This window comes from Phocoena sinus, chromosome 11 (assembly GCF_008692025.1).
Source record: "Phocoena sinus isolate mPhoSin1 chromosome 11, mPhoSin1.pri, whole genome shotgun sequence".
In the NCBI taxonomy this organism is placed as follows: Eukaryota; Metazoa; Chordata; class Mammalia; order Artiodactyla; family Phocoenidae; genus Phocoena; species Phocoena sinus.
Window position 1 is genome coordinate 27,636,114 of NC_045773.1, and position 26,586 is coordinate 27,662,699.

Genomic DNA, 26,586 nt, shown 5'->3' on the forward strand with positions numbered 1-26,586 from the left:
TGAGAGTTCCCGGGCACCTTCTGGGAAGGAGCTCAGAGAACACAGCGTGTTGCCCATAACATCAACTTTCTGTGCATTTTTGAGGCTGCCCAGTGCAAATTTCCCTACGTCTCACACCCACCACTACTGCTATCAACCTCAAATCACAAAGGGGCAGACGGCCTAAGTTTTGGCAAAAGTGTTTTATTCCCTTGGCAAACTTCCATACTACCTACTTCCCGGCTTTGCGTGAGGAGATTTCTTCAGAGATACAAACGAAAATCGGGAAGCAATGGACGTTTCCTACAGTGAAAACCTTGATGAGGCGTTTTCAGTCACCCTATTTTTCTACTTTCACTAGGTTTATTATTGTTACCGGCTGTATGATTGAACAGTTGTAAGGGCAAAACGATCCAAAATCCTACCTGCTTCCACGGAACACTGATAACTCGTTTTGTTTCCCTGAGAAAAAGGGAGTAAGATGTTTGTTAAGCTCTGCAGAACTGGCTAATGTCAAAAGACATCCTCCCAGAAAGGTGTGAAGATGTCTTTATCATAGCCATGGAGATGAAGGGGAGATGTAGTAAGGTGACTAATGCTATTTCTGTCAATGTCTTTGGAATTCTAATTAGATTATTACAATCTTTCAAGTCATTACAGTATCTCTCATCTCCACACCTCCCTGTGACAAGGGTACTTTTGAAATTAGAGGATCCTGATGTCATAGGTAATGATGCATCGCCAACAATCAAGTTGCAGGGAAATTCCTCCAATAAAAAACAGTTGGGTAAGACAGAACCCATCTATCTGACTTTCTCTCCCCGTTTTATGCTTGAGGATAAGATGTCTGCCGCACAGAACACGGCCTAGCATTTTCCATTCTAGTAGCTGAGGGTACTTGCTCACGGGCGGCAAAGTTTAATGACTTGTCGCGGCTACTTAAGTTTTTTCCCCCTCCATCTGAGGGGCAAATCAAGAAATTCATAAATGAAAAGTTACTTGAAAAGGGAATAATTTTAGGATAGATATGAGGCACCTGGCAGGTTCAACGTGTATGAATGGTACATCTTAGGGTGTTCTGATTTATAACACGTGAATTCTGAGTGGTACCTGAAGAGAAACAAACTGCTTACTGTTAACCCAGATCCATTTGCAGGTAATAAATGGATGTGCTCTCTCCCCATCAAATAATGGGCCTCATGCCCTTCAACATCAGTGGATATGGAATGGGTGTCATACTCCATCCTCTGCAAGATAACCCATTCCTTTAGGTGGAGACCTTAGCCCTCCACATCCCAGCAAGAGGAAGTGCATGCAGCTTACTTACCATGATGTACGACGCCCTTCAACCCATGGATAATAGGATCCAGTGCGGAATTGTCCCTTGGACTGACCTATATGTAAAGGAAACATGGTTGGTTAAATCTATTCTGGCATCAGACACAACAGTCTCAGTTTAATCTTCTAAAGAGAAGGGGGGCGGGAAATAGATGCTATCTAGCAAGCTCATACACCATGGCTGTCACCAAACACAGGAGATTTATGACATAATAAAACCAAGTGAGGAAGTCTAAATCAAAAGAAAGAAACTTCTCAGAATACATTAGAACAGGAGAGAAATACCGCAGTCCTAGCAAAATCTTAAAAAGCAAGCAGACCATCCTCTTGCTTTGTTTTATTAAAAGTAGACCCCAATCGGCTAAAACGTCATTGAAAGTCATCAGAGAGCAATCCATCAGTGATTGAATATTTCAATACCTTTTTGGGATTATGGTTTTTTCCTCTTCTTTTTAAAAATGGATCTGTTCCCTGCCGGCTTACTCTCCTTTTTAAGGATCCCGATTCCCTGTGCCTTAACTTATGCTCAAAGAGGCATTTCTAAGAGTCACTCGAGCAGGGAAAATGTAGAGCGGAAAGGAGCTCGAAGAGACAGTGTCTCCAACCTCCCTTCCCCGCTGCAGTATTTTTTTACGTTTTATTTTTACATTTTTAAATTTTGGCGGTGCCACAGGGCTTGCGGGATCTCAGTTTCCTCCACCAGGGAATGAACCTGGGCCCCAGAGTGAAAGCGTCAAGTCCTAACCACTAGACCACCAGGGGCCTCCCCTCCCCCACCCCCCGGAGTTTTTAATCTGCTGAAGAAATGTCAAGCCTCTTTGATCTTAACCCTCACGCCTTCCCCTTATGTTCTGATACTACTCGGCATAAATTCTCATTCTTGTCCTTTCTAGAAGATTAAAATTCCACCAGCATATTATAATTTTGGTTTTTAAGTTCTTTCTTTTAGACATATTGAAAATAGCTACAAATGAAATGATTTTGCTTTCAAATAACTCAGTAGATAGCAGAGGAAGCGAGCGGGGTATAGATGCACTAGGACTGACCATTAATCAATCATTTAGGATCTTAGGTGATGAGTATCAGAAGGGTCATGATACAATTTTCTCTCCTTTTGTGTACATTGAACTTTTTCCAAATAAAGAGTTTCCCCGAATCCATTATCTATGGTCAGCATATCTCCTAAAAATTTTTTCCCAGGGTGTTATTTACATTTAATCCACTTCTAACACAATAACGTTGAGATACTGACAAAACTTTCAATGTGTAGCAAGACCCAACTTGATGTTTCCCTGTTAATCCAGATGAATCCAGGGCCAACTTAGGTTAAGTTTTAAGGCAGCTGAAAAATGGCCACACCCCTTCCTCCCTTATAGATTCCCCCTGTCTGGCTGCCAATCCTAGTTTACTCTCTAATAATAAGTCATACTTCACAATTTCTTTCTCTCTTCTGCCTCATCGTCTCCAAGTTAAAGCAGTGGTTCTCAACTGGAGGCATTTTTACCTATCTCTCACTCCCCATTCCCACCCAGGGGATATTTGACCATGTCTGCTGACACTGTTGGTTGTCACAAGTAAGGGTGGAAGGGCGAGGCTATTAGCATCAAGTGGGTAGAGGCAGGGCTGCAGCTGAACATCTCATAATGTTCAGAAGAGCCCCCCAGAGCAATGAATTATCTGGCCCACAATGCCAACGATGCAGAAGTTGAGAAAGAAAATCCCGGATTGGATGCTCTATGAGTTAACAGTGGTTACATATTAATGTCTGGAGCCCTGAGTTACGACTAAATTCAAACACAGGTGTCATTATGTATGGGATTATGTTTATAGACTAATAAAATGAGGTGGAATTTGGTACTACATTGTAAACACTACAAGTACTACAAAAAAAAAAAAAAAAAGGATCAGTGTATCAGATCACAATGATAGATTTCTGGAAGTTGCCATGAGTGTAGCTCCAAAATTGCCCGAAAGGAAGCTCAAGCCACTGGTTGAAGCACAAAACATTTCTGAAAGGCAAACATCCACAGAATACCACAAAATGAAAAACAATCATATTTGCACCATGGCACAGACTAATCAAAAATTTTAAAACATGACCAAAAATGGAAACACAACTCAAGAATGCAAGGTAAGAGAGTCTACCAGTAAATGGCCAAACTTCAAAAGTGACAGAACAAAGTAAGAGCCCACAGAAATATCTCATATCAAATTGAAGTTACAGGCAAAAACACGGTCTTCTTTCTCCCATGTTCAGATTCAGTCTGCGAGACATGTTAACGCCAGTTCAACTACCTGAAGTTACTTTAATGTATGTGAGAAATAGCAAAATGGCCACAAACTCCTGCCATCCCTGTCACATGCATCTTGGCAATGTGATTGGCCACTCCTCCCATCAAGAACGCACATCAACCTCTCCACTCTTTGAAACTGGGCTTGGGGATTTCCTAGTGGTGCAGTGGTTAAGAATCTGCCTGCCAATGCAGGGGACACGGGTTTCAGCCCTGGTCCGGGAAGATCCTACATGCCGTGGATCAACTAAGCCCACGCACCACAACCACTGAGCCTGCGTTCTAGAGCCCGCGAGCCACAACTACTGAGCCCGCCTGCTGCAACTACTGAAGCCCGCGCTCCTGGAGCCCATGCTCCGCAACAAGAGAAGCCACTGCAATGAGAAGCCCGCACACCACAACAGAGAGTAGCCCCTGCTCACTGCAGCTAGAGAAAGCCCACGCACAGCAACGAAGACCCAACGCAGCCAATAAATAAATTATTTAATTAAAAACAAACAGACAAACAAAACTGGGCTTGGCCACATGCTTTGGCCAAAGGGACAGCAAATATGAGGCAGGGAGAGGCTTATACAGGGATGCGAATGCAAGGGTTTATCCTCTCTTGTGAATCTTTGAAATCCTGAAACCACCAGGTGAGGAACTCCAGGCTAGCCTACTGGAGGATGAGAGACCACAAAGAGCAGACACATGCAGTCCAGGCTGAAGCAATTCTAGACCCCCCAGCCTGCCAACTACCAGACAGGAGAGTGAGTCCATTTGAGACCATTCAGCCTCAGATGGACCACCTGCAGTCTGCAGAGACCAGCCAAGCTGGCCTTGACCAGAAGAACCGCCCAGCCAACCTAAAGTAACAAAGTAATTGTTGTTTTACCTAATTGGGATCATCGATTACAGAGCAAAATTTAGCTGATTTTCATGACTGTGTACAGAGGTGGAAGATGGGGACAGGCTATAATATCAATAATTTTCTTAACCAATACCCTTTGCTTATTTAAAGTTTGTCTTGAAAGTTTCTCAGTGAGATGCCACCATCACACATTTACCATCAACCTGATCAACTCATGTGCTTCTACAAAACTGTGTTAACCCCTCCTCTACCATGGCAACATTTCACGGATACTGATTTTTGATCCCAACTGTGGGGGGACGTTTTGTAGTCAGGAGGGCACTTTAATGCATTTAGTCTCATCTGATGATGTGAAACTTCAAGGAAACTGTTCCTAATCCTCTGTGACTTACATCCACCAATGACGCCTGTAGCCCAAGCAAAAGGAAAATAAGCTGATAACCTAATCCATCTTCAATTTCTGGTTGCTTCTGACTACACTATCTCTGTGCCTGATTACTCAGTCCTGGTCTCATTTGAGCTCAAGAGCCTGACCCTAGATTCTAAGCAATCTGGAAAGTGAAAAGCCTTCTCCAATGCCCATTTATCTCCACAGCCTCCACTGCTGGTTTATACGGTTGGGGTTGAGAAGATGGACAGAGAGAGAAAGAATAATGGCGATCACTGGCTGGTCGGAGTAACTTACTAATAATACAGAGCCTACTCTCCAGTTCATGTCTTGGATCTAAACCTCAGGGTTAGAATCCAAAGAGCATGTTAATAAGTGGGTTTGTTCCAGAAAGGCATAACCCTAACTGAAATATTCCCTTCCACTCACTGCCTCAACCAATTTGCCACGTAAAAATATTCAGGGACATAACCTAAGCAATTTGGGCAGCTTTGAAATATGCCTACGGAAAGGGTGTAGCAGCAACCCTTGTTCATACTCCGGTCTCTGCCCTGGGTAGAGGAGGCCAAGGGGTGGGGGAAAAATGCAATTTTTAGAGCTCCAGTGTCCTCACCTGTGACATGGGGATAAATCTCATAATGTTATGAGAATGAAATGCATGAAGCTTGGCGTATAATGCTGAGTACAAATGCAACATCCAGGAAGGGCTGGATATGACAGGGCAACGACCCGACCCAAACGTTCAAATGTAAATGAACGTCAAACAACAGCAGTTTTTTTTTTTTTTTTTTTTTTTTTTAAATTTTTATTTTATTTATTTATTTATTTATTTATGGCTGTGTTGGGTCTTCGTTTCTGTGCGAGGGCTTCCTCTGGTTGCGGTGAGCGGGGGCCACTCTTCATTGCAGTGCGCGGGTCTCTCACTGTCGCAGCCTCTCTTGTTGCGGAGCGCAAGCTCGAGACGCGCAGGCTCAGTAGTTGTGGCTCACGGGCCTAGTTGCTCCGCGGCATGTGGGATCTTCCCAGACCAGGGCTCGAACCCGTGTCCCCTGCATTGGCAGGCAGATTCTCAACCACTGCGCCACCAGGGAAGACCCCAAACAACAGCAGTTTTAGCCCTGAGACTTCGCAATGCACTTGGCTCTAAAAGCAGTACCTCCTTGAGTTCGAATTTCAGATGATCCAAATTTATGTTTTATTTGACATCCACTCCCTTTTGTAATACACTGCTCCCGCTAAAGCCACGGGAGGAGTTTTCCTAGCTCTTGAAATCTGCTTCCTTCCACTTTAAGATCAAAGGAGTTCCGCAGTAATACGGAAAGGGCAGCAATTGCAAAAATGAGCTTAAAATGGACGAGAAGAAATGGACCCCCCCCTTTCCCTGCAGAGTTGGTGCTCTCACTGCAAAACCTAGCTTAGGGCACTTCCGATACAGATGCAACAGAGGGCTCTGAAATGAAAGCTTTTAAGTTGTCTTTGGATATAACCAAAAGACAAAGAGACATTAGCAATACAGGAAACCATGTAGGTTTGGGCAAAAGGCCAAATTTATATAAATGCTGATGAAATCTAAACTTCATAAATTTTTTTCCCCAAATAATAGACATAAGGATTTATTATTAATTTAGTAACCAACTTACTGATAATCTCTAGAGATGTGTTGATAATCCAGGCTCTACAGGCAGACAGACATTTATTCCTGCTTGAAGCAAAATGACACGAGGCAGAGAAGCCCCACCAGACTGTGTGTCTGCATTCGGATGTGCTGCCGTTTACTTTTCCCATGCACGGTGCCATGTGGCCCTTGACTTGGATCCTAATAACCTTCCATCTATCAAGTCCTGGCCATCTGCTAAATAGGATGTCCAAGACAACCTAGCTGCCTTGAAACTGACATCGCCAGCTGCTCCTTTGGTCCTATAAATGTTGTATCCAGCCAATACCCTCTTGTGGGAAAAAGGATTTATGCCTGCTGAGGGTGAATGGCTACACCATTAACCACAGCCGCGGGGGAAAGTGACAAACAGCAGGACCAGAGATTCTGCACATCCTTCCTCAATTGCAGAGATGATGATCCATCCAAGCTGATGGTTAGCAGGTAACTGTATATTCAGAAGCGAAAGTGTTTATCAGGACAAGGGCAAGCACTTCTTAGGAGGTCTGATTTCAGATCTGATTCTTCTCTTCTTCCACAGCTCTTACCTAAAGAGCCATGTAGCAAGGATGCTGCAGCTTCTTTCATTCCGACTTCAACACCCTGGGTACCACTCACCAGGTTTTAGTTCAAGTTGCTATCAAGCAAAAACCATTCATAACTTGGCTGTTTTACAACACTGCATTTCAGTTAAGGCTTCTCCAGAGACAGAGCACCAAACAGATTCCTTTATTAATAAATAAATGCTTGTCAATAATTTCAGAAATGTGTCTGTATTTTCAAGAAGATAAGAACGGGACTTCCCTGGTGGTCCAGTGGTCAAGAATTCACCTTCCAATGCAGGGGACGCAGGTTCGATCCCTGGTCAGGGAACTAAGATCCCACATGCCGCGGGGCAACTACGCCCACACGCCACAACTGCTGAGCTTGCGCGCCTTCAATTAGAGAGCCTGTGCGCCACAAAGTACAGAGCCCACGCGCCCTGGAGCCTGTGGGCCACAACTAGAGAAGAGGAAACCCTCACATCACAACTAGAGAGAAGCCCGAGCACCACAAGGAAGAGCCCGCATACCACGAGGAAAGATCCTGCATGCCTCGGCAAAGACCCTGTGTGCCCCAATTAACACCCGGCACGGCCAAAAATAAATTCAACAAGTAAATAAATAATAAATAAATCTTAATTAAAAAAAAGATAAGAGCATCAAACTACTAACCACTGATCTATACTGAAAACATCATTCTTTGGTTGGCTCTTCTTTTTAATACTCAGAAATATGACTTTTCTTCTTGTACACCCTACCGTCTCAGGTTCTAATGCAGAAATTTCTTTTTTCCCTTTTGACATCCCAATAACATTTTCTATTCTCTCCGGACCGTCACTGCTGAAGTGGGATTGCAAACAGTGGAATCAGAGGCATCGGTGCATTTACCACCCCAAACTGCCATGGCATAAAGTCAAAGAGAAAACAGAGACACGATCCAGAAGGTGTAATGGCCAATGAAGAAGGAGCTCTGTAAGGCTGTAGGACTTTTTATGAAATGAAGGATTTTCACTTCCCAATCAAGTAACAGCAAGTAACCAAGTATGGATTTCTGGCCAGGAGGTTTGGTTTAACTTCAAAGGATGAATTTCCACCGTCGTAGTTAAGCAAGATCTAATAGATATGCAAAATATCACAGACGCATCTCACCAGAGAAGGAAGAGCTCCTGTCAGAGGGGAAGGTCACAGTCTCATATCATCATCTATATTCCAGCACTTGACAGGACACACACACTCCTGGGACTGGTTTCCATCAGCAGGTGAGAAAATTCCTAATTCCTCAGCCATGGGAAGGGATTAACATGAAAGAGCAACACAATTATAAATGCTAATAGGATTTGCCCTCCTCACTTCCAATGGAACTTGAGCATGGACATGGCTTACTTCCTGTTAATTCATAATATTCGTGGAAACCAGTCAATTCACAAGTTATACGTCTCCAGAGAATTGAAATGCACGGCCAGAGAAGGCCACAGAAGAAATGAATTGAACGCTCTTGGTCTTCTTAAACTGACCATTCTCTATCCCTCTGCCCACACCTCTCCAGCTCACCGGAGGGGATTTACCACTTAATTGTCAGACTTGGCTTGGAAGAGTCTATTACTGGAGAAACCAACCCAGCAGGGTGATAGCAAGGCCCAGCAGCAAATCTGCACAAGTGCAGATCTTGCCAGCAGCAGTCATGCCTATTGTCAATACAGGTGATTTCTCATTTTCATGAGGATCAAACTGCCTTGGGCTGGGTATGCAGTGCCATTTCCTCTGCCTCTGGACTCACTCAACACTCAATTTCAAAGCCAAAGCAGAAGAGAGGGAGGGAATGGGCAGACCGGGGCATCTGACCAATGGAACTTCCATAGGGGCCCACATGGTGATGTTTGTCCTTCTTTGTCTTTTTAATGCATTGTGTTTCAGAGCCAAGAAGATAGTGGGGAAGCGTTTACAGCAGTTCAGGACAGGGTCCCAGAGCCTGCCTGTCCCACCCCTGCCAGTCTTCTCAATGTAAAGGTTGCTCTTGAACAGGGAAGAAGCAAAAAAAAATTCCAACCTAGCAAAGTGTGACCCAGAGTCTTAAGCTACAGCACAAACCATTTCACACAGATATTGTCATGACCTTGGAATTAAACAAACAACAAAAAAGTTGGGAAGCCTGGGGCAAGAGAAGCTTATTTCGGGTTCAGTGACTCGCTGGCAAGTTTCTCTCGATTCAGTGTGGCAATGCTGGACAATGTTGACTTTCTCTTGTTAATAATCCTGCCACGCACTGAAAAGCCCCAACAATATCAAAGGCTTGGGGGAGAAAGCAGAGCTGACTGCTTCCACGTGTAGCCCGTGACTTCAACTGAAACACATTAGATGTGAACCCTCAACCTTGCTTTTTCATTCCCTCCAAGCAAAAAGCTGCTCGGGGCACTCCATTTACAAAAGACTCGGGAATCCAGAAAGCACGATGTGGGGACTGTTTTAAATCCCCACCACGTATGCAGCAAGAGAAACATGAGAGACAAAGTGTATCAGATCAAAGGGGTCACCAGATTGATCCTCCCCTTGAAAAAATTCCTCCTTAGGAGTAGGTAAGGGCATCATTTTGGATAAACCTTAAGTCCAGTAACCAAGCATCCAGATGGCATATGAAAGATGGGGGAAGACTATGTAAATATCATGTAGGTATATAATATTAATATAATTTAATATATAAAATATTAAAACAAACCTTGCTCATCTTATATAGAAGGTATGTGATGGGGGAAAAAAAGCTGATAGGATGTCTTTAGCCCAAATCATAAGAACCCAGCTCTTAGGCTCATTCACTCAACAAATATATGCTGAGTGCCTACTGCATGCTGTGGCAGGCTGACTCTAAGATATCCCCCAATGGTTCCCACTCCAGGTATTCAGGCCCTACAAATCTCTACTCTTTGAGGCTGGGCTGATCTAGTGGCCTATTTTATTTATTTATAAATTTATTATTACTATTTTCTGGCTGCGTTGGGTCTTCGTTTCCGTGCGAGGGCTTTCTTTAGTTGCGGCGAGCGGGGGCCACTCTTCATCGCAGTGCGCGGGCCTCTCACTATCATGGCCTCTCTTGTTGTGGAGCACAGGCTCGAAACGTGCAGGCTCAGTAGTTGTGGCTCACGGACCTAGTTGCTCTGCGGCATGTGGGATCTTCCCAGACCAGGGCTCGGACCCATGTCCCCTGCATCGGCAGGCAGATTCTCAACCACTGCGCCACCAGGGAAGCCCTATTTATAAATTTATTTATTTATTTCTGGCTGCGTTGGGTCTTCGTTGCTGTGCACGGGCTTTCTCTAGTTGCGGCGAGCAGGGGCTACTCTTCGTTGCGGTGTGCGGGCTTCTCATCGCGGTGGCTTCTCTTGTTGCGGAGCACAGGCTCTAGGCACACAGGCTTCAGTAGCTGTGGCACACGGGCTCAGCAGTTGTGGCTCGCGGGCTCTAGAACACAGGCTCAGTAATTGTGGCGCACGGGCTTAGCTGCTCCGTAGCATGTGGGATCTTCCCGGACCAGGACTTGAACCCGTGTCCCCTGCATTGGCAGGCGGATTCTCAACCACTGTGCCATCAGGGAATTCCCAAGTGGCCTATTTTAAACCAGTAGAATGTGGCAAAGGCAAAGGGAAGTCACTTCTATGACTAGGTAACAAGAGATTCTCACCTCCATCTTGCTAGCAGACTCTCCCTGGTGCCTACTTGGCTGTGAAGTAAATAGCCATGCTAGATGGGCAGGTATGGGGAAGAACTGAAGGGAAACCGAGGTCCTCAGTAAGACAGCCCTGGAGGAACTGAATTCTGCCAACAACCTAAAGTGGGAGTGGGATAGAACCTTCCCCAGCTGAACTTTCAGATGAGACACCAGCCCGGCTGACACCCTGATTGTAGCCTTCTGAGAAACCATGAAGCAGAGGGCCCACAGAAACTGTGAGATGGTAAATGTGTGTTTCAGGTTCTCAGCTTCTAGTAATTCGTTATACAGCAGTAGATATTCACATGTCAAGAACTGGGCACTGGGATATGATACCGGACAAGTCATAGTGCTTCTCCTTACAAAGCTGAGAGTCTAGTTCTAGCTCCCACAGAGGGGATGAGGGCCCTGGCTTCTGTAAACAATCCACACTTCACCACTGTCCTCACTCTGCATCACCTATTAAAAGGTACTCCCCTTCCTTCTGAATAAACCCTGACCACTCTTAGACCTGAGCTGCTATGTTACATCACAGCTTCTAGAGTTTGAGGGGACGCAATATGTTTAGAATCCAAGTTCCAACCAGGGAAACGTGGCAAAAATAATCAGCAACCTCCAAGAGGAGCCAATAATCACTGATAATCAACTCTGGGGCAAAGAGTTTTCAGTAGCTTTTTTGTTTAAGCAAACATAGAAAACCAGCAAGTTGCAGCACCAAACCTAACGCCTTCTTAATGAAAGCTGTCCCTGGGCAAGGTGCACAGCAAAATGCACAGGCGTGAGCAGCTGTTATTTCTGAGTCATAGCAAGCAAGCCAAGTGCAAACTAATTACACACCCCAATGCTTTTTTTTTTTTTTTTTTCTTTTGGATGGGGTATTTCTACTCTCTGCTTTGTTTGGAGCACTGAATGATTGCTCCTATAGCGTAGTCTCTGAAGACTGATTAAGTATCAATCCACTCTCCCAAGCAATACCTCACAGGGCATTTCCTATTCTAAATCATGCACTCATGGGAGGGTTCTGGTGCCTGATAGTATAAGGGGGACTTATGCTCCCTGTCACTGTCCTTTAAAATCATCGTGTTAGGGCTTCCCTGGTGACGCAGTGGTTGAGAGTCCGCCTGCCGATGCAGGGGACACGGGTTCGTGCCCCGGTCTGGGAGGATCCCACATGCCGCGGAGCAGCTGGGCCCGTGAGCCATGGCCGCTGAGCCTGCACGTCCGGAGCCTGTGCTCCGCAACGGAAGAGGCCACAGCGGGAGAGGCCACAGCGGTGAGAGGCCCGCGTACCGCAAAAAAAAAAAAAAAAAAAAAAAAAAATCATCGCGTTAACTCTTCCAAACATCCCACTTCATCCACCAAGAGACCAGTGAAAACTGTTTTCAGCAGACATTGTTAAAGCTGTCAGTGTCTGGTTAAAGAGCCTTCGGTAAACAGTGTTTTAGGGGGATACAAAACGATGATTTAAGTGGACCAATGTCTTCAAATCCACAAATTAAAGAAATTCCCTTTAAGTAAGTGATACGTCTAAACGAAGGCCAGCCCCATCTCAAGGAGGATACAGATCAATGCTAACCTAACAGTTCAGCTTTGTATTTAAAATGCACCTCAGTTCAACAGAGGATAAAATTAAATTGCAACAAGCAAAGACAAAATCTTTCCCAGCAGGTCTCGATTGATAGAACGTGCCATTTGCAGCAGAACAAAATGGAAAACCAGAAAGTTTGTTCCGAGGAATCACTGCTTCACTGGGCCAACTTCCTCTTCTTTGAGAAAATAATATGACTTCTTCGTAGAGCATGCAGTCTACTTATTTAAGCAGCAGTACTCAGGATTTTTCAATTCCTCCAGCAGCTCAGTTGGAAAAAATGGCTCCAGTGGGGTATAAGTGCAGGTAACATTTAAGCAGGAAGAAGCTTATCTTATAAAAACTGCCATTGACAATAACCTGAGAATAAATCACTCCTTAGAAACAATGCAGGTGGATCTCCCGTACTTGAATGTGATGAACTCACCTGAAAAAGCAACCTGGGTTTCTAAGGCTAGTGCAGGGGCTAAGTGCAGAGTTTCTGAAACCAGGTCGGTAGACCCAGGTTCAGAAGTTTTCCACTTAACGGCTGTGTGATTATGGGAAAGTTGATTACAATCCCATTGTGCCTCAATTTCCTCATCTGTAAAATGGGGATTACTCCCCCATAACCTCACAGGGTGGTTAAGGGGATTAAATGAATGTTTAGCCCAGTGACTAACATATTCAAGATTCATAACAAATGTAGATAGAGTCACTCTTTCCCCAGAGAGGCACCATGACCAGGCACACAGAAACACACACCAAGACATAAATACAACTCTACTTCTGGTTACAGACAGACCAACAATTTGGGGGTTCCAACCTCAATTCAGTCCATCGTGACCTCCATGCCAAAATTTCATTTCATTAAAATGGTACCATCTTTCAACCCAGTAGACCAATCGCCAAAACTTGGAATTATTTTGATTCCTCACTCTCTTGCCCCACCTACCTATGATTCATCAGGAAGTCCAGAAGAGGGACTTCCCTGGTGGTCCAGTGGTGAAGAATCCGCCTTCCAACGCAGGGGACACGGGTCCGGTCCCTGGTCGGGGAACTAGGATCCCACATGTCACGGGGCAGCTAAGCCCACGCGCCACAACTACTGAGCCCGCGTGACGCAAACTACAGGGCCCACGCGCCCTGGAGCCTGTGCGCCACAACTAGAGAAGAGAAGCCCGCGCACCGCAGCTAGAGAGGAGAAGCCCGCGTGCTGCAATGAAGAGCCTGCACCACAACGAAAGGTCCCGCACGCCTCAAAGAAGACCCCACATGCCTCAACTGAGACCCGACACAGGGAAAAGAAAATAGTCCAGAAGATTCTACCTCCTCAACATAACTTGAATTTGTCCACCACCTCTTGCCAGCTCCTCCATTCTGACCCTAGCCCGGGCCACCACCACCTTGAACCTAAACAACCTCTGACCGCCTCACCTAACTGGTTTCCCTGCTTTCTTTACTGCACCCTCCAGGAAGTCCTTCTCTATGCAGCAGTTACACCAGTGGTCCTCCCCTGGCTGCCCACTGGAATCCCTTCTAATCAGCTTTCAGAAAAAAACACAGACAACAACAGTGACAAAACACTGTTCCCACTGACCTGAGGAGTGGCCTGGGTGCTTAAAAGCTATCTAGGTGAGTCTGAGAGTCACTGAGAATGATCTTTGAAAAAGTAAATCCAATCACAACACAGGCCTGCTTAAAAGTGTTCCAAGATCTGGGCCCAGGCCACCTGTAGGTTCTTATCCCACAATAATAATATAATAATAATAATAATTCTTTTTATTCCCACGGTTCACTACAGTCCAGCCTCATTGGCCTCCCTCCTCTTCTTCAAACACCCTGAGCATTTCACTGCCTCCAGGCCTTTGCCCCGCTGACCCTCTGCCGAGAAGATTCCTCATTCAGCTCTATGCCGGGCAGGTTCTCACTTTTCAGACCTCAGTTCAATATGACCCAAACACAAAGCCTTCCCTGAGCGCCCGTCCAAACTGGCCCGTCCCATGTATTTGCTAACCATCACTCTGTTTCGCTCCCTGCAAGCACCAATCTCTGCCTGTCATCACCTGAAGGTCAGGGTGCCGCCTAGGTGGTCGGTGCATTAGAGAAGATCCAGGCTGGAGGGTCCTTGAAGTTCCAGCAGGTCAGAGGTCCTCACCCCCTCCAAGTGTCACCAAGGTACCACCTGTGACACCTGCTCTCTCACAGCAGTTACTATACTTCACTTTAATGACCTATTTAAACACCTGCCTCCTGACTGGGCTGAGAGCTCCCTGAAGACAGGGCTCAAACTTTCAATGATGAATTGAAATTATAATGGAGTAATCACAGTTCAGGCATATAAAAGTGGAATCGACATACAAACGTATGGACACCAAGGGGGGAAAGTGGTGGGGTGGTGGTGGTGGTGTGATGAATTGGGAGATTGGGATTGACATATATACAGTAATATGTATAAAATGGATAACTAATAAGAACCTACTATATAAAAAAAATAAAATACAATTCATAACTTCAAAAAAAAAAAGTGGAATCGGGCTCTCATTGAGGATCTGGTCTCAGACACATCCCTGCACCACTGAGAACCTGAACTTTCTTTGAACTGTACCAGAGACATGGACACCACCAGGCATATTCAGAATAACACCTGCCAGCTGCAGACTGATGGTCATAAGTTCTCCCCTTGTGACTATGCAACCATTTCGAACTCCCAACCAATCCTCGCGTAACAAGCACCCTTACTTCTTGCCAGCTCCAGTTATAATTCTTGATAAACAACTCATGTAACTAACTGTAACCTTACGGGTTTTTGCCTTTAGAAGTCTCCTCCATTTTGTAGCCCAGTGGAACACAAGTCAAGTGTTTCTTGAATCTGTGTCTCAGGCTGCAGTCCTAGCAAACCCCGAATAAATCCCTTTTCATTTCAATCAGGTCTCCGTTTCTGAAAATTTGGTTAACATTTTATTTAATTTGATTTTATATCACCAGCTCTATCTTAGTGCCAGCAGAGAGCAGGCGCTAACAGATGTTTTCTGAAAAGCAAAACAGGTAGCTATTAAAGAGGTAAAGAAGGGCAAAGAAATAAGGAAGAAAGAGTTCAAAGAAAACTTTAGCCAGGATATCTAGAGAGCTGAAAGAATTCTGGGATTTATGTCCCAAGAATCTGATTCAAGCCCTGGTTGTATGTTGGCTGTGTGACCTGAGGTAACTAACTTAATCACTCTGGGCCAGTGGATGATGACTCACACTTCCCATAGTGGACCTGCAAGGGTAAGATGAAAGGATGTGTCTGACAACAGGTACTACTCCCCACAGCTTAAAGACCAGATATTACACTGAGATGGGCTTTGGTATTATTTTCTTTGAAGGGACTCTGGAGGTTTTGCAAGCCAAAAGCAAATAATAATAACAACAACATAATAATAGGAGGAAGAGGAGAATTAATAAAGGACTGCTAAGGCAAGTTTCCTGCCTTCTTTTTTAACAAATCCTAATTTGCTCCTAATTAAACACAGTCTTCAAAGTCACGGTGACTTGGTTCAAATCAGCCTCATTTTCTTCAATCTATGAAATGGAGATACTAACAGCATTTCCCTAACAAAGCTGTTGAGACAGTCTAATGAGACAATCCACATAAAATACTCAGCACAGTGCCAAGCATATACGAAGAATTCAATAAATTTTGAATAGTACATATTTTTTGTTAAATTATCAGTGATAAACTCCATCCCTTCAACCATCTACTCCCCCATTCATTAATTCACTAACTCATACACTCAACAAATATTTACTAAGCATCTAGTAAGTTCCAATGCTTGAACTAGAATATATTTGACTGCAGATATATCTATCAGATGAACAAAAGAAAAAAAGAGAATGAAAATTTTCTGTCTGTAATGTCCTCAAAGGCTGTGAGTTATACGATATGAGTATCAGCAGTTATACTATCAACACTATGTTAACGAGACTTTGAGTTTTGTTTGGAATAGGCCCTGCAGCAGCAAGTCCAGAGCCTCTCCCACACTAAGCCTTCAAAAAAACCTTTGGGGAATGACTGACTGATTGATGGTTGTTACAATAGGTTCAAATCCCAGGCAGGGAGGCTTTCAATGATGGCGTGAAACGGCCCCAGTTTTATGGCATCGCAGATGAACTGTGTCTATCTATAAACATCACGTGAAAGTCGTCCAAAATCTAGAGACAGTTTATCACAGGTGGTGTGTTATTCAGATCTTGGTATCACTGCTAAAGTACTTCCAAAGGTTAAGGGTGCCCTGAGAAATGTGCGAGTTATTTTCGAACGTTAACCTGCAGAGTTCAGCACTGTGATGCGAGGCGCTGTTGCAATAATTGTTGGCAGAACAGTATAGAGAATGAGCCACAAAAAGCAGTTTGTCAGTGAACCTGGAGAGGTCCCCTTTATGCTCTCCAACTGCCTTATCATTTCAGATAAAACTTTTGAAAAAGGTATTGTCTACTTTATTGCCTTCTTCGACACAATCTAAGCCTTAGTAAATGATTAAATCTGGTCCTTTCATTTTTTATTTTTATTTTATTTTATTTTGGCCGCACCAGGCGGCATATGGGATCCTACTTAGTTCCCCGACCAGGGGTTGAACCTGTGCCCCCTGAAGTGGAAGCGCAGAGTCTTAACCACTGGACCGCCAGGGAAGTCCCAAAGCTGGTCCTTTTAAATAATAATTGGGTGACCAGGTTCTATTAAGGCCAAAGTCTTGGGGTGTACACACCCTTGCTAAGTGTCACTAGAAGGTAGAGCCCTGGAGAGTTCTCTTGTGAGCGTAGTATATGTGCCTCAGTGTATGGGTGGAGTGATATATAAACTGGCTCCTCTGAAACGTCAGAATTATTTTTAAATTACTGCCTGTGTATTAGCTTCTCAAGGTTGTCAGATAACTGGCCCACACGTAAGTTGGATGCCAATAAGAGGTCTCATGAGGCATCAACTCTGAGATGCAGAGGTCCATAGGATAAATGACCCCTCCATAGACATTGAGGCCCTGGATGAAATGTGTGTTGTGATTCACTTTTTATGTTGATTTTTAATTGAGATATAACATAAAACCGTAAAGTACATAAATCTTAAGTGTACAGCTGTATGAATTTTCATACATGTATATATACACCACAGTCCAGATGAAGACATGTATTTCCAGTACACCAGAGGACTCCCTTATGACCCACTCCCAGCAGATATCTCAATATTACAAATGTACAGTAATGGAATTATACTCGTCTCTTGTTCCACCTGCTTTCACTCAACACTGTATTTGTGAGACTCATCCAAGTTCCATGTAGCAGTAGCTTGCCCTTTTTCACTGCTGTAGAGAATCCAATCATATGAAAGTACCATGCCTTATTTATCCAATACTTTGCTGTTTTAGTGGGAAATTATTTCTCTGTCATATAAACCATCACCAATTTGAGGCAGTTTGTGGAAAGAAGGTTTTCAGCCAAGAAAGTACATCAGGGTGCGATGCAACGTTTCAGGAAAGCAGGCAGCACAGCAATGACACTGAATTTGACCTTTATTCAAATGCTACCAAGGTCACGACCGATACAACGACTGATTCTCAATCAGTGCCTTGACCATGGCAGTGAGGAGAGCACTACTGTCAAGTGCAAGGACTTTAACAAGAGTCGGGCAGAACATTAGGTTTGAGTTTTGGCTACCTGGCTGACTTGGGCAAGTCCCTTAACTTTGAGATTCATTTCCCTCAACTTTGAAATGAAGCATCAGTAACCTCTTATAGCTGTCATGAAAACTGAGGCGATCATCCAGGCATTGGACAAGCACCTCAAAACACTAGTTATTTCTGTATTATAATAGTACAATATATAAAATACGATATAGTGGTTCAAGTTGCTTTCAATAAAACTGTGATTGGCTAATTAAAAACATCATAGTAAGCTTATTCATGCACAACTCTCCCACTTACATTCTCTCCCACTATTGGAATGCGCCTTGGACCCATCAATACTGTGCCTGGTACAATTACACTCTATAATCTAGGTTGAAATTCTTAGATGATAAAGAGAAATGAATAATACTGACTTCAAGCACATATGTAAGTGACATACTAATTCTCTTCTTTGGGTTTAGCCGTCGGTGAAGAGCAAACATGAGTTTCACAGTCTTTGCTCCATCATCAATCACTTTTCACAAAGTGCTAACCCACCTGCTTATATTCCTGGCCCTTTGAAAATGTGCTGATATTCAAAACTACAGAACAGAATTTTACTGTATGAGAGTCTGTGCGAAAGATAAACATTCTTTTGAATCTCCCGAGGGAAAGAACATTTTTCGTTTGTGACTTTCAGTCATTTGCATTAGTGTTGAGAAGATAAACCAATAGGAGGTTTCTCTATCAATTTTAGATACTATGTATCCCACCTCTTAGGAAACCGGAGGGAGATTAAAATTTTGTCTGGTTGGAAGTTAGGGCACTGGAGTAAGGAATAACCAGGAGGTAGCACGATGTAGCATTCTAGCAAAGGCACACCCACTAATACTAGCCCAAGTGTATAAACTGCCGTATTTATTTTGGGTTAAAAAATAGTAACTTTTGGGCTTCCCTGGTGGCGCAGTGGTTGAGAGTCCGCCTGCCGATGCAGGGGACACGGGTTCGTGCCCCGGTCCGGGAGGATCCCACATGCCGCGGAGCGGCTGGCCCCGTGAGCCATGGCCGCTGAGCCTGCGCATCCGGAGCCTGTGCTCTGCAACGGGAGAGGCCACAACAGTGAGAAGCCCGCGTACCGCAAAAAAAAAAAAAAAAAAAGTAACTTTTAAAATTAATTTAGTATGTTTAGAGGTCAACATTTCTTCCTTTCCTATTGACTTTCTTATATAACTTAAACTGTTGAAGTACGTGAAGTAACTAGGTTATACGGATAGAAATGAGGAAGAATGAGATTGAATAATAGCACAAGAACCTTGTGAGTTAAAATCACGACCTCCAAGTCAAAAATGCCCCATGTTGATGACAAACTCATCAAACGAGCACAGGTATATTTGTTAGAGTGGTATAACCTGTGATAGCCTTTCAAAATTAACACTGGGCACACTTATTGACCCAGGAGATCTGCTTCTAAGACTTATGTAAAGAAAAAAACTTGGATAAGTTGATAAGGGCAGAAAGATATGAAGACAACACTCTGGTGTTGTTCATTACATAAAAAAATTGGAAACAACTATAAAAAGTCCATTAATAGCTACCTAGTTAAATAAATTATGGTATCACCATTCAGTGTAGCACTATGAAGTTTAAAAAGGATAAGGAAAATCTGTAGCTTCCAACATCGAGACATGACTATGAAATATTACTAGGGTAAAAACCGCTTTATAGTAGAGTTTCATCCAATTTGGGTGACGCTTATTCATAAACGCTTTTAAAACTTCTGACGACAGACAGAGCAAACATCAGCAATTCTCTCTGGAGATTGGGGTCAAGGGCATCCCATTTCCCCCTTCTCCTTAATGGGACCTCCTGCTGCTTGAAATCTGTACAACATGATTATTTCTAGAACCAGAAAAACATTTGTTCGCATTTTGAAAAAACACTGTATTCAAATGCCGATATGTTTGTAGATATCAGTTTTGATAAACTCGTATATACATCACACGTGACATGTGTGTGCATTCTGCGAGTTTGATTTGTGTATATATCAAATTTGGTACGTTTATATCAAATATATAAATGATAAATGAATACATGTCTATATAACAGCAAGCAAGTCTTCTGGCAAAGACAAACCAGGGCAAGTGGTAGCGATAGCGCTGCCTCGGTTTCCAATCGGCCACTGTCTTTCTGACACACGGTCAGAGGCTGTAAAACCAGAGCGTGACTTCTTGGTGGCTGGCAGCAGGCCACATTCCTACGCCACGAAGCCCCTTTTCCTCCCATGTGGACGTGGCTGGGGGCAGAAAATGCCAACACTGGATATCTCAGTGGACTGCAGCGAGCCCCGCCTCCCCCTGGCCTGGACGAGGAAAACGAGGCAATGTTTTGCAGTACATTAAGATGCTGTTTCCCCAAACAGGCCCAGGGTGAAGTCAGCTCTCACACAGGAACCATTATTTTTCTCCTATGCCTCGTGATGCATGTGATTCTCTGTACTGGAACAGGGCTTGAGGTGACACGGTTCACAGTGAAAAGCAGAGAAGACCTGACGAACTGCACCCCAAAGTGGCCACTGGAAGAGCCGCCGCAGCAGAGGGGACGAGAGTGGACATGGGATATCAATCTGGAGGAGCAACTCCGGGGAGAGCTACTGTTCTTCTGGTCCTTTCCTCGAGGACCCCTCCTCGCAGACATCAACACACACACGCACACGCATCTCGGGGACGCGGTAATGCTTCTGGCTTAACCTGGCATCAGTTATAATCTCTCTCATTTTACCAGCAGGACCTCTACCAACCTTGTTCAAAACGATTTCAGTCACCGCCTCTATCATGCCCAGGTAGGATCAGCAGAGAACCATCCCAAATGCTGGCCACAATCTATTCTTTTCCAAAATAGTAACAGTCAGTATCTACTGAAGTTTCAGTGCCCCTCACAGTACACCTAGCGCTGCACGGTCATTACCTCACTTTGCCCACGACAACCCTGTGAGGTAAGAACAAGTGATCATCTCATATAACAGATCTGGCAACAAAGGCCTCGAGAGAACAAGTGGTTCTGGCCAAAAGTCACAGCTACAAATAGGTGGGAGAGGGCTCAAGCCTTAGGCCAATCATGGTCTTGCTGGTATATCCTAAGGTGTTGCCTACACTGCCATAATTCCTATTCCCCATATGCATGGTTTCCTTTCCAGCCCCATGACAATTTACCCAGTCCTTCAAATTCTTAAGGATGGCAGGAGCCCTGAAAAATCATTTTTAAGAAGCCATATGGGTTCACACACACCCACACCCACACCCAGACACAGGTAGGCGAAGGCTTCTTTAAAGAAAGATATGCAAAAACAACAGCCAAATTCCCTAATTCATGTAGGGAGAACAGTATTTCAGTGGGACAATCGATATTGAAGAGGAAAAGGGTCCAGGTCCAGGGTGAACAATATTTCAGGAATACCATATTGGAAAATGACAGGTTCCTTTCATTTCAGGACTTATCAGAGAGCCCTTGTGAGGCTAAACTGTACCGTCTGTCTCCGAGAGGAGGAGGATATTTTAGACTAGAAATCACTTCCCAGGATTCCATCAAGGCCGAGCATCTTCCAGGACTAGCGCTCCTCCAAGTATGCTCCGGGAAGGGCTGGTCTAGCGAATTTCAGAGCACCGCCTTCAGCAACGTTGCAGGGCTCCAGACGGCCCAGGCATTGCCTTGTCCCTGTGATTTCAACTTCTCTGCAAGAACTGCACGGAGAAAGGCACACAATTCCACTCAAGGGACTCACTAGAACAATTCTGGGAAGGGAACGTCTTAAATATCATTCTGTATAGTGCATATCTATGAAGGGACACCAGACTCTCAATCTGGCTCCATGAATCTTGTCTGCATAAAGGTTCCAAAACTAGAATCACTTCACACAGAGCTCTACACTCTCCAAACCAATGATATTCCACAAAGCACTCCTGCCTCATCTCACACAGCTGGCTTCCAGTAATTTATACAGTAAAAGAAATGTTTCTTCGAGTCCCAAGGTGTGCGTATGCAGACACCATTTCAAAGATCTAGTGTCGTAAACTATTTTCATTGATTACAGAGGACCTACCAATTTGCAGCCCTTGAAATTTCTTACCAGCAAGTATTGTGTATGCAGAGAAAATGGGAAACAATTGAGAAGACAAATGAATGTCCATATGCTTAGAAATCTGAACGGATTGTACAGGACAGAATACTGCTGTCCTGCAACATTACTTACTTTAGAAATATGAAGCAATACAAATGCTAATGCAAACTCTATTGCACTGTTGGTTAACTTTTCACACACCCAGGTCCTGTCTCCCTGACAGACTTGCGAGGCAGGGCCTGAGTATCATGCCCTTTTTTTTTTTTTTTAGCACCTACTCCAGTGCCAAGCATGCCAGCAATGCTGAATACATCTCTGCTGAGTGGATAAATGCCTCTATACTATAAAGGCATAAAAGGGTATTTACTTATTTTGTACTCAATGCAATAATGCTGGTAGGACTACTCAGCACTGATTATGGATGCCTGATGTAATCCATACTAAGATAAAATCAGTTATTAAGCAGAAATATGAAAGAACGTCAAAGAGAAGAGGGTACCGGTCACGAGTTGGCAGTTCAATAGCAACTGATTTTTTTTGCAGGTGGCTTTTCTCTTGTCCCTTTTCTTTCAGTCAAGGTCCAATCAGGAGACAGAGACCACATCGGTAATTTGAACAGGCAACATTTAATATAAAGAGTTGTTATCAAGGAAAAGGTGGTTAACTACCAAAAAAGGGGTGGGTGGAAAAGGGGGAGAAAGGGCTCTAAGGAGTACAGGAGAAGCAAATGCAGAAAGTGGCCACTACGTCTAGAAGAGACAGAGAGTGAGCAAGGAAGAAATGAAGAACTCAGAAGAAGGCCCTCCCCGCAAGGCTGACAGTGAGACCTTCCTGGGGAGGGAGTGGATGTTATAGGAACGTGACCTAGAACCCACAGCATGGAGCTTGCCAGAGGGTGTGTGCTGGCGACGGTCCAGAGGACTGGCCTTCTAGGTAGCAGAGAAACTTGCTGGAGAGTGAGAGCTGGCTGGAGCACACCCAGAAGAGTGGTTTGTTGGATGTACCAGAGAGCATAGCATGGTACAGATGAACTGCTACTGACACAGGTGGGCTGGAGTTGGTCTCAGAAGGAGCAGCCCACCTAGTGGTGGAGAAACTGGCTAGAAGGTGTGGGCTGGAGCTACTGCGAGAGCTGCCAAGAGGAGGGCCACTGAGCCACCTGCCTGCTCACCCGCTGCCCACCACTCCCACACGTAGCTCACAGAAGCAGGAGGGGAGAACTCACCCTTGGTGGTGCCCCCTGGCGCCCTCTATTGACAAAGCCTACCACTGTACCAGCTACCAAAGGAGAAATGTTTACAGGGTTCAGCTCAAGTATCACAATAGGCAAAGGAGGGTGGATTTGTAACTGAGAGCCAAAAAGTGGCTGACTAGCTCACCTTCCGCTAAAGAGTTTGAGTGAGAAAGTAGACGTTTCCATGGATTCATCAACAGAGGCCCGAAATTTTATAAAGCCCTGATTGAAAGCTTTTTCTCTGTAACAGGAGAATTAGGAAACAGGAAGCACTTAGTACAATACCTCATACAAGTAGGTGCTCAATAAATACGTAATGAATGAATGAATGAATGAATAAGCACATAAATGTTTTCAGCGTTTTATCTTTGACCAGGACACTGGTTAGTTTGCCAGTTTCTGGAGGAAATATCTGTATTCAGACCCCAGAAAATATATTTTGTGCCTTTTCTTTGTTATAAGATAAGCTGGAAAACTTACTAGAATATGTGTCACATATTACTCAAAACTCAACTCACATGGAAAAAAAAATCTCCAGAGAAGTCTTAATCCATTTCCTATAATGTTATTTATAGCCGAAATAAACATTTCTTCAAGTTAATAGGTTATTGTCTGGGACTTAGAAACATTTTGGTCGAATTATAAAAAGCCGCCTTGGGCTTCCCTGGTGGCGCAGTTGTTGAGAGTCCACCTGCCGATGCAGGGGACACGGGTTTGTGCCCCGGTCCGGGAGGATCCCACATGCCGCGGAGCGGCTGGGCCCGTGAGCCATGGCCGCTGAGCCTGCGCGTCCGGAGCCTGTGCTCCGCAGCGGGAGAGGCCACAGCAGTGAGAGGCCCGCGTACCGCCAAAAAAAAAAAAAGCCGCCTTTATCGTGGTATATGTTGTAACAGTATTTCATACACATTTTTTGTGCTGTAGGCATAGCAGTATACCTTTAGTGGCCCAGAAACCTCCTTTTTATGAAAACGTGGGGGACATAAAAATTGCAACTGAAATTTGGAGGTGATTAATCATTTTATAGGAGTATGCTACATCACATAAATAATTCACCGTACAAATTGTTGGAACAGCAAGCTCCCGTGATGCACCTAAGAACCTAATTCTATTGACAAAATTTTTATTGAGACATAATCCATCAAAGGCATGTCCACTGTGAACAGCGAGATATAACTAACCGTATGTCTGTCATTTCCATTTCTACAACTAACTCCTTCGTATTTCTCTTGTTCTCAATATTAATGGGAACACCTTGAACACCTCTGATTTATAGGTGGGAGAGATCATGGTTCAATACAGGAAATAAAGTTCTTAATGCTGAGAGTAGCCTGATTGATATTTCTGGTAAAGATCATCAAGAAAAGAGACAGCTACCATTCTTCTTTTCAATAAGGTTCTTACATTAATATCAATTTTTATATTCTTCCCATAAAACCATAAGAACCCTTAGAAAGGAGAGTGGCCATAAGTTGTACGCACAAAGATGTTCAGTGCTACAAAATAAAGAAAATTAAAAAGATCTTTTTCAACGTGAAACGGTTACATTGCAAAGAGCTATGCTCCACTGAACAGATCAGTTACCTGCTTCTAGTGGACATGCACAGTTTTACTAAAGACATTTGTAAGGTCTCTCAGAGGTCACAGGGGACCAAATAAAATCAGGATTAGGACTGGAAGAGAATCACGTATTGGCACCCCAGGAAAGACAACATTCATTCACGGGATCCCTAATGGAGATTTACACCCTCTGATCTTACTCTCCTGCCTAAGTTAGGGCTCTCAGTACTTTCCTGCTTGGTTTGTGGTGTCTGCTGAGGCAGACCACAAACAGGCTAACTCTGATGGTAGAGTCCACCCAAGATTAAAAAAAAAAAAAAAAAAATCACCTACCATGAACCAGTGATACTGTCCCTTCTACTCTCTGGATTCCAACTCTGTGTCCATGAAGGCAAAACCGCAGAAGTGGTAGAAAATCTGCCCACATCACTTCCTTTTCAGTTTTGGTATAGAGAACATAATTTTACCTGGGCAAAAATATATTTAAAAAATATCGTACAGGGACTTCCCTGGTGGCGCAGTGGTTATGAATCCGCCTGCCAATACAGGGGACATGGGTTCGAGCCCTGGTACTGGGAAGATCCCACATGCAGCGGAGCAACTAAGCCCGTGCACCACAACTACTGAGCCTGCACTCTAGAACCCGGGAGCCACAACTACTGAGCCCGCGTGCCTAGAGACTGTGCTCCACAACAAGAGAAGCCACCACAATGAGAAGCCCGCACACCACAACGAAGAGCAGCCCCCGCTTGCTGCAACTAGAGAAAGCCCACGCGTAGCAACAAAGAGCCAATGCAGCAAAAATTTTAAAAATAAATAAATCTTGTACAATACTTAGACTCAGTAGGGTGACCATGAAAATAAAATTTGGGAATTCTGTTTTAAATATATGACAGTAAAGATCAGTTATTGTGATATAACCTTGACATTGATAAGAAAGGTAGCAACAGACCCTAAATTTGTGAATATTACTACAGCAAATAATTGTACCAGAAATCCTCACACTAAAGCCAGAATTGCATCTGCCATGCTCACTGCTGTATCCTAATTAAGCACATAGTGCAGGGTTCACTGAACATTTATTAAAGGAACGGATTAATAAACTTTAGAAGAGCCCAAGGTCCAAGCTCATGCATGAATGATGGACAACTTGTTACTAGACAAGTCATTTGTTCCTGATGACCCAAATTACATGTCAAGGGTTCCTGTCATCTTCAAAAGCAGTAGGATCAGCTGTCCAAACTGGAAACGCTGAGTCCACCCAGACAGAGGCACTACTCTATGCTCCCTTAAGCTCTTTTCTTTTTTTAAAAAAGTTTTATTGACGTATAGTTGATTTACAATGTTGTATTAGTTTCAGGTGTAGAGCATGTATATGTATACATGTATATATCTTCTTTTTCAGATTCTTTTCCATTATAGGTTATTACAAGATATTGAGTATAGTTCTTTTCTTACCGACTCAGAGGCAACTCTACCACACCCCTCTCCAGAAAGTACTCCCAGAACCTTCTGGTTTTAAATGCATCTCTAGGCAAGTAAAGTAACACATATTCAAAGGGAAGTGAAAATCAAAGAGGCTTATATTAGGAAATCTTCACTTTCCCATCAACAGTGCGGTTTTATAGCTGTTGATTTCAGTTGCCCATATTAGAAATTCATTTTCACCAAGACAGTTAACACCAATCTTGAATTTCCTCAAGTTTTATTTGCTGGGGAAAAAAAGTCATGTC

The 26,586-nt window shown here is 43.9% G+C and overlaps 1 protein-coding gene across 3 annotated transcripts in view; it reads right to left on the reverse strand.

The window, feature by feature from the left end:
• The window catches only part of PTPRG (protein tyrosine phosphatase receptor type G), a 731,192-nt gene that overhangs the window by 174,913 nt on the left and 529,693 nt on the right, over positions 1-26,586 (reverse strand). For all 3 annotated transcript variants that reach the window (XM_032648680.1, XM_032648681.1, XM_032648679.1), the window contains exon 6: positions 1,307-1,373. In XM_032648680.1, the coding sequence (XP_032504571.1) occupies positions 1,307-1,373 (67 nt within the window). The remainder of the gene's footprint in view (positions 1-1,306; positions 1,374-26,586) is intronic.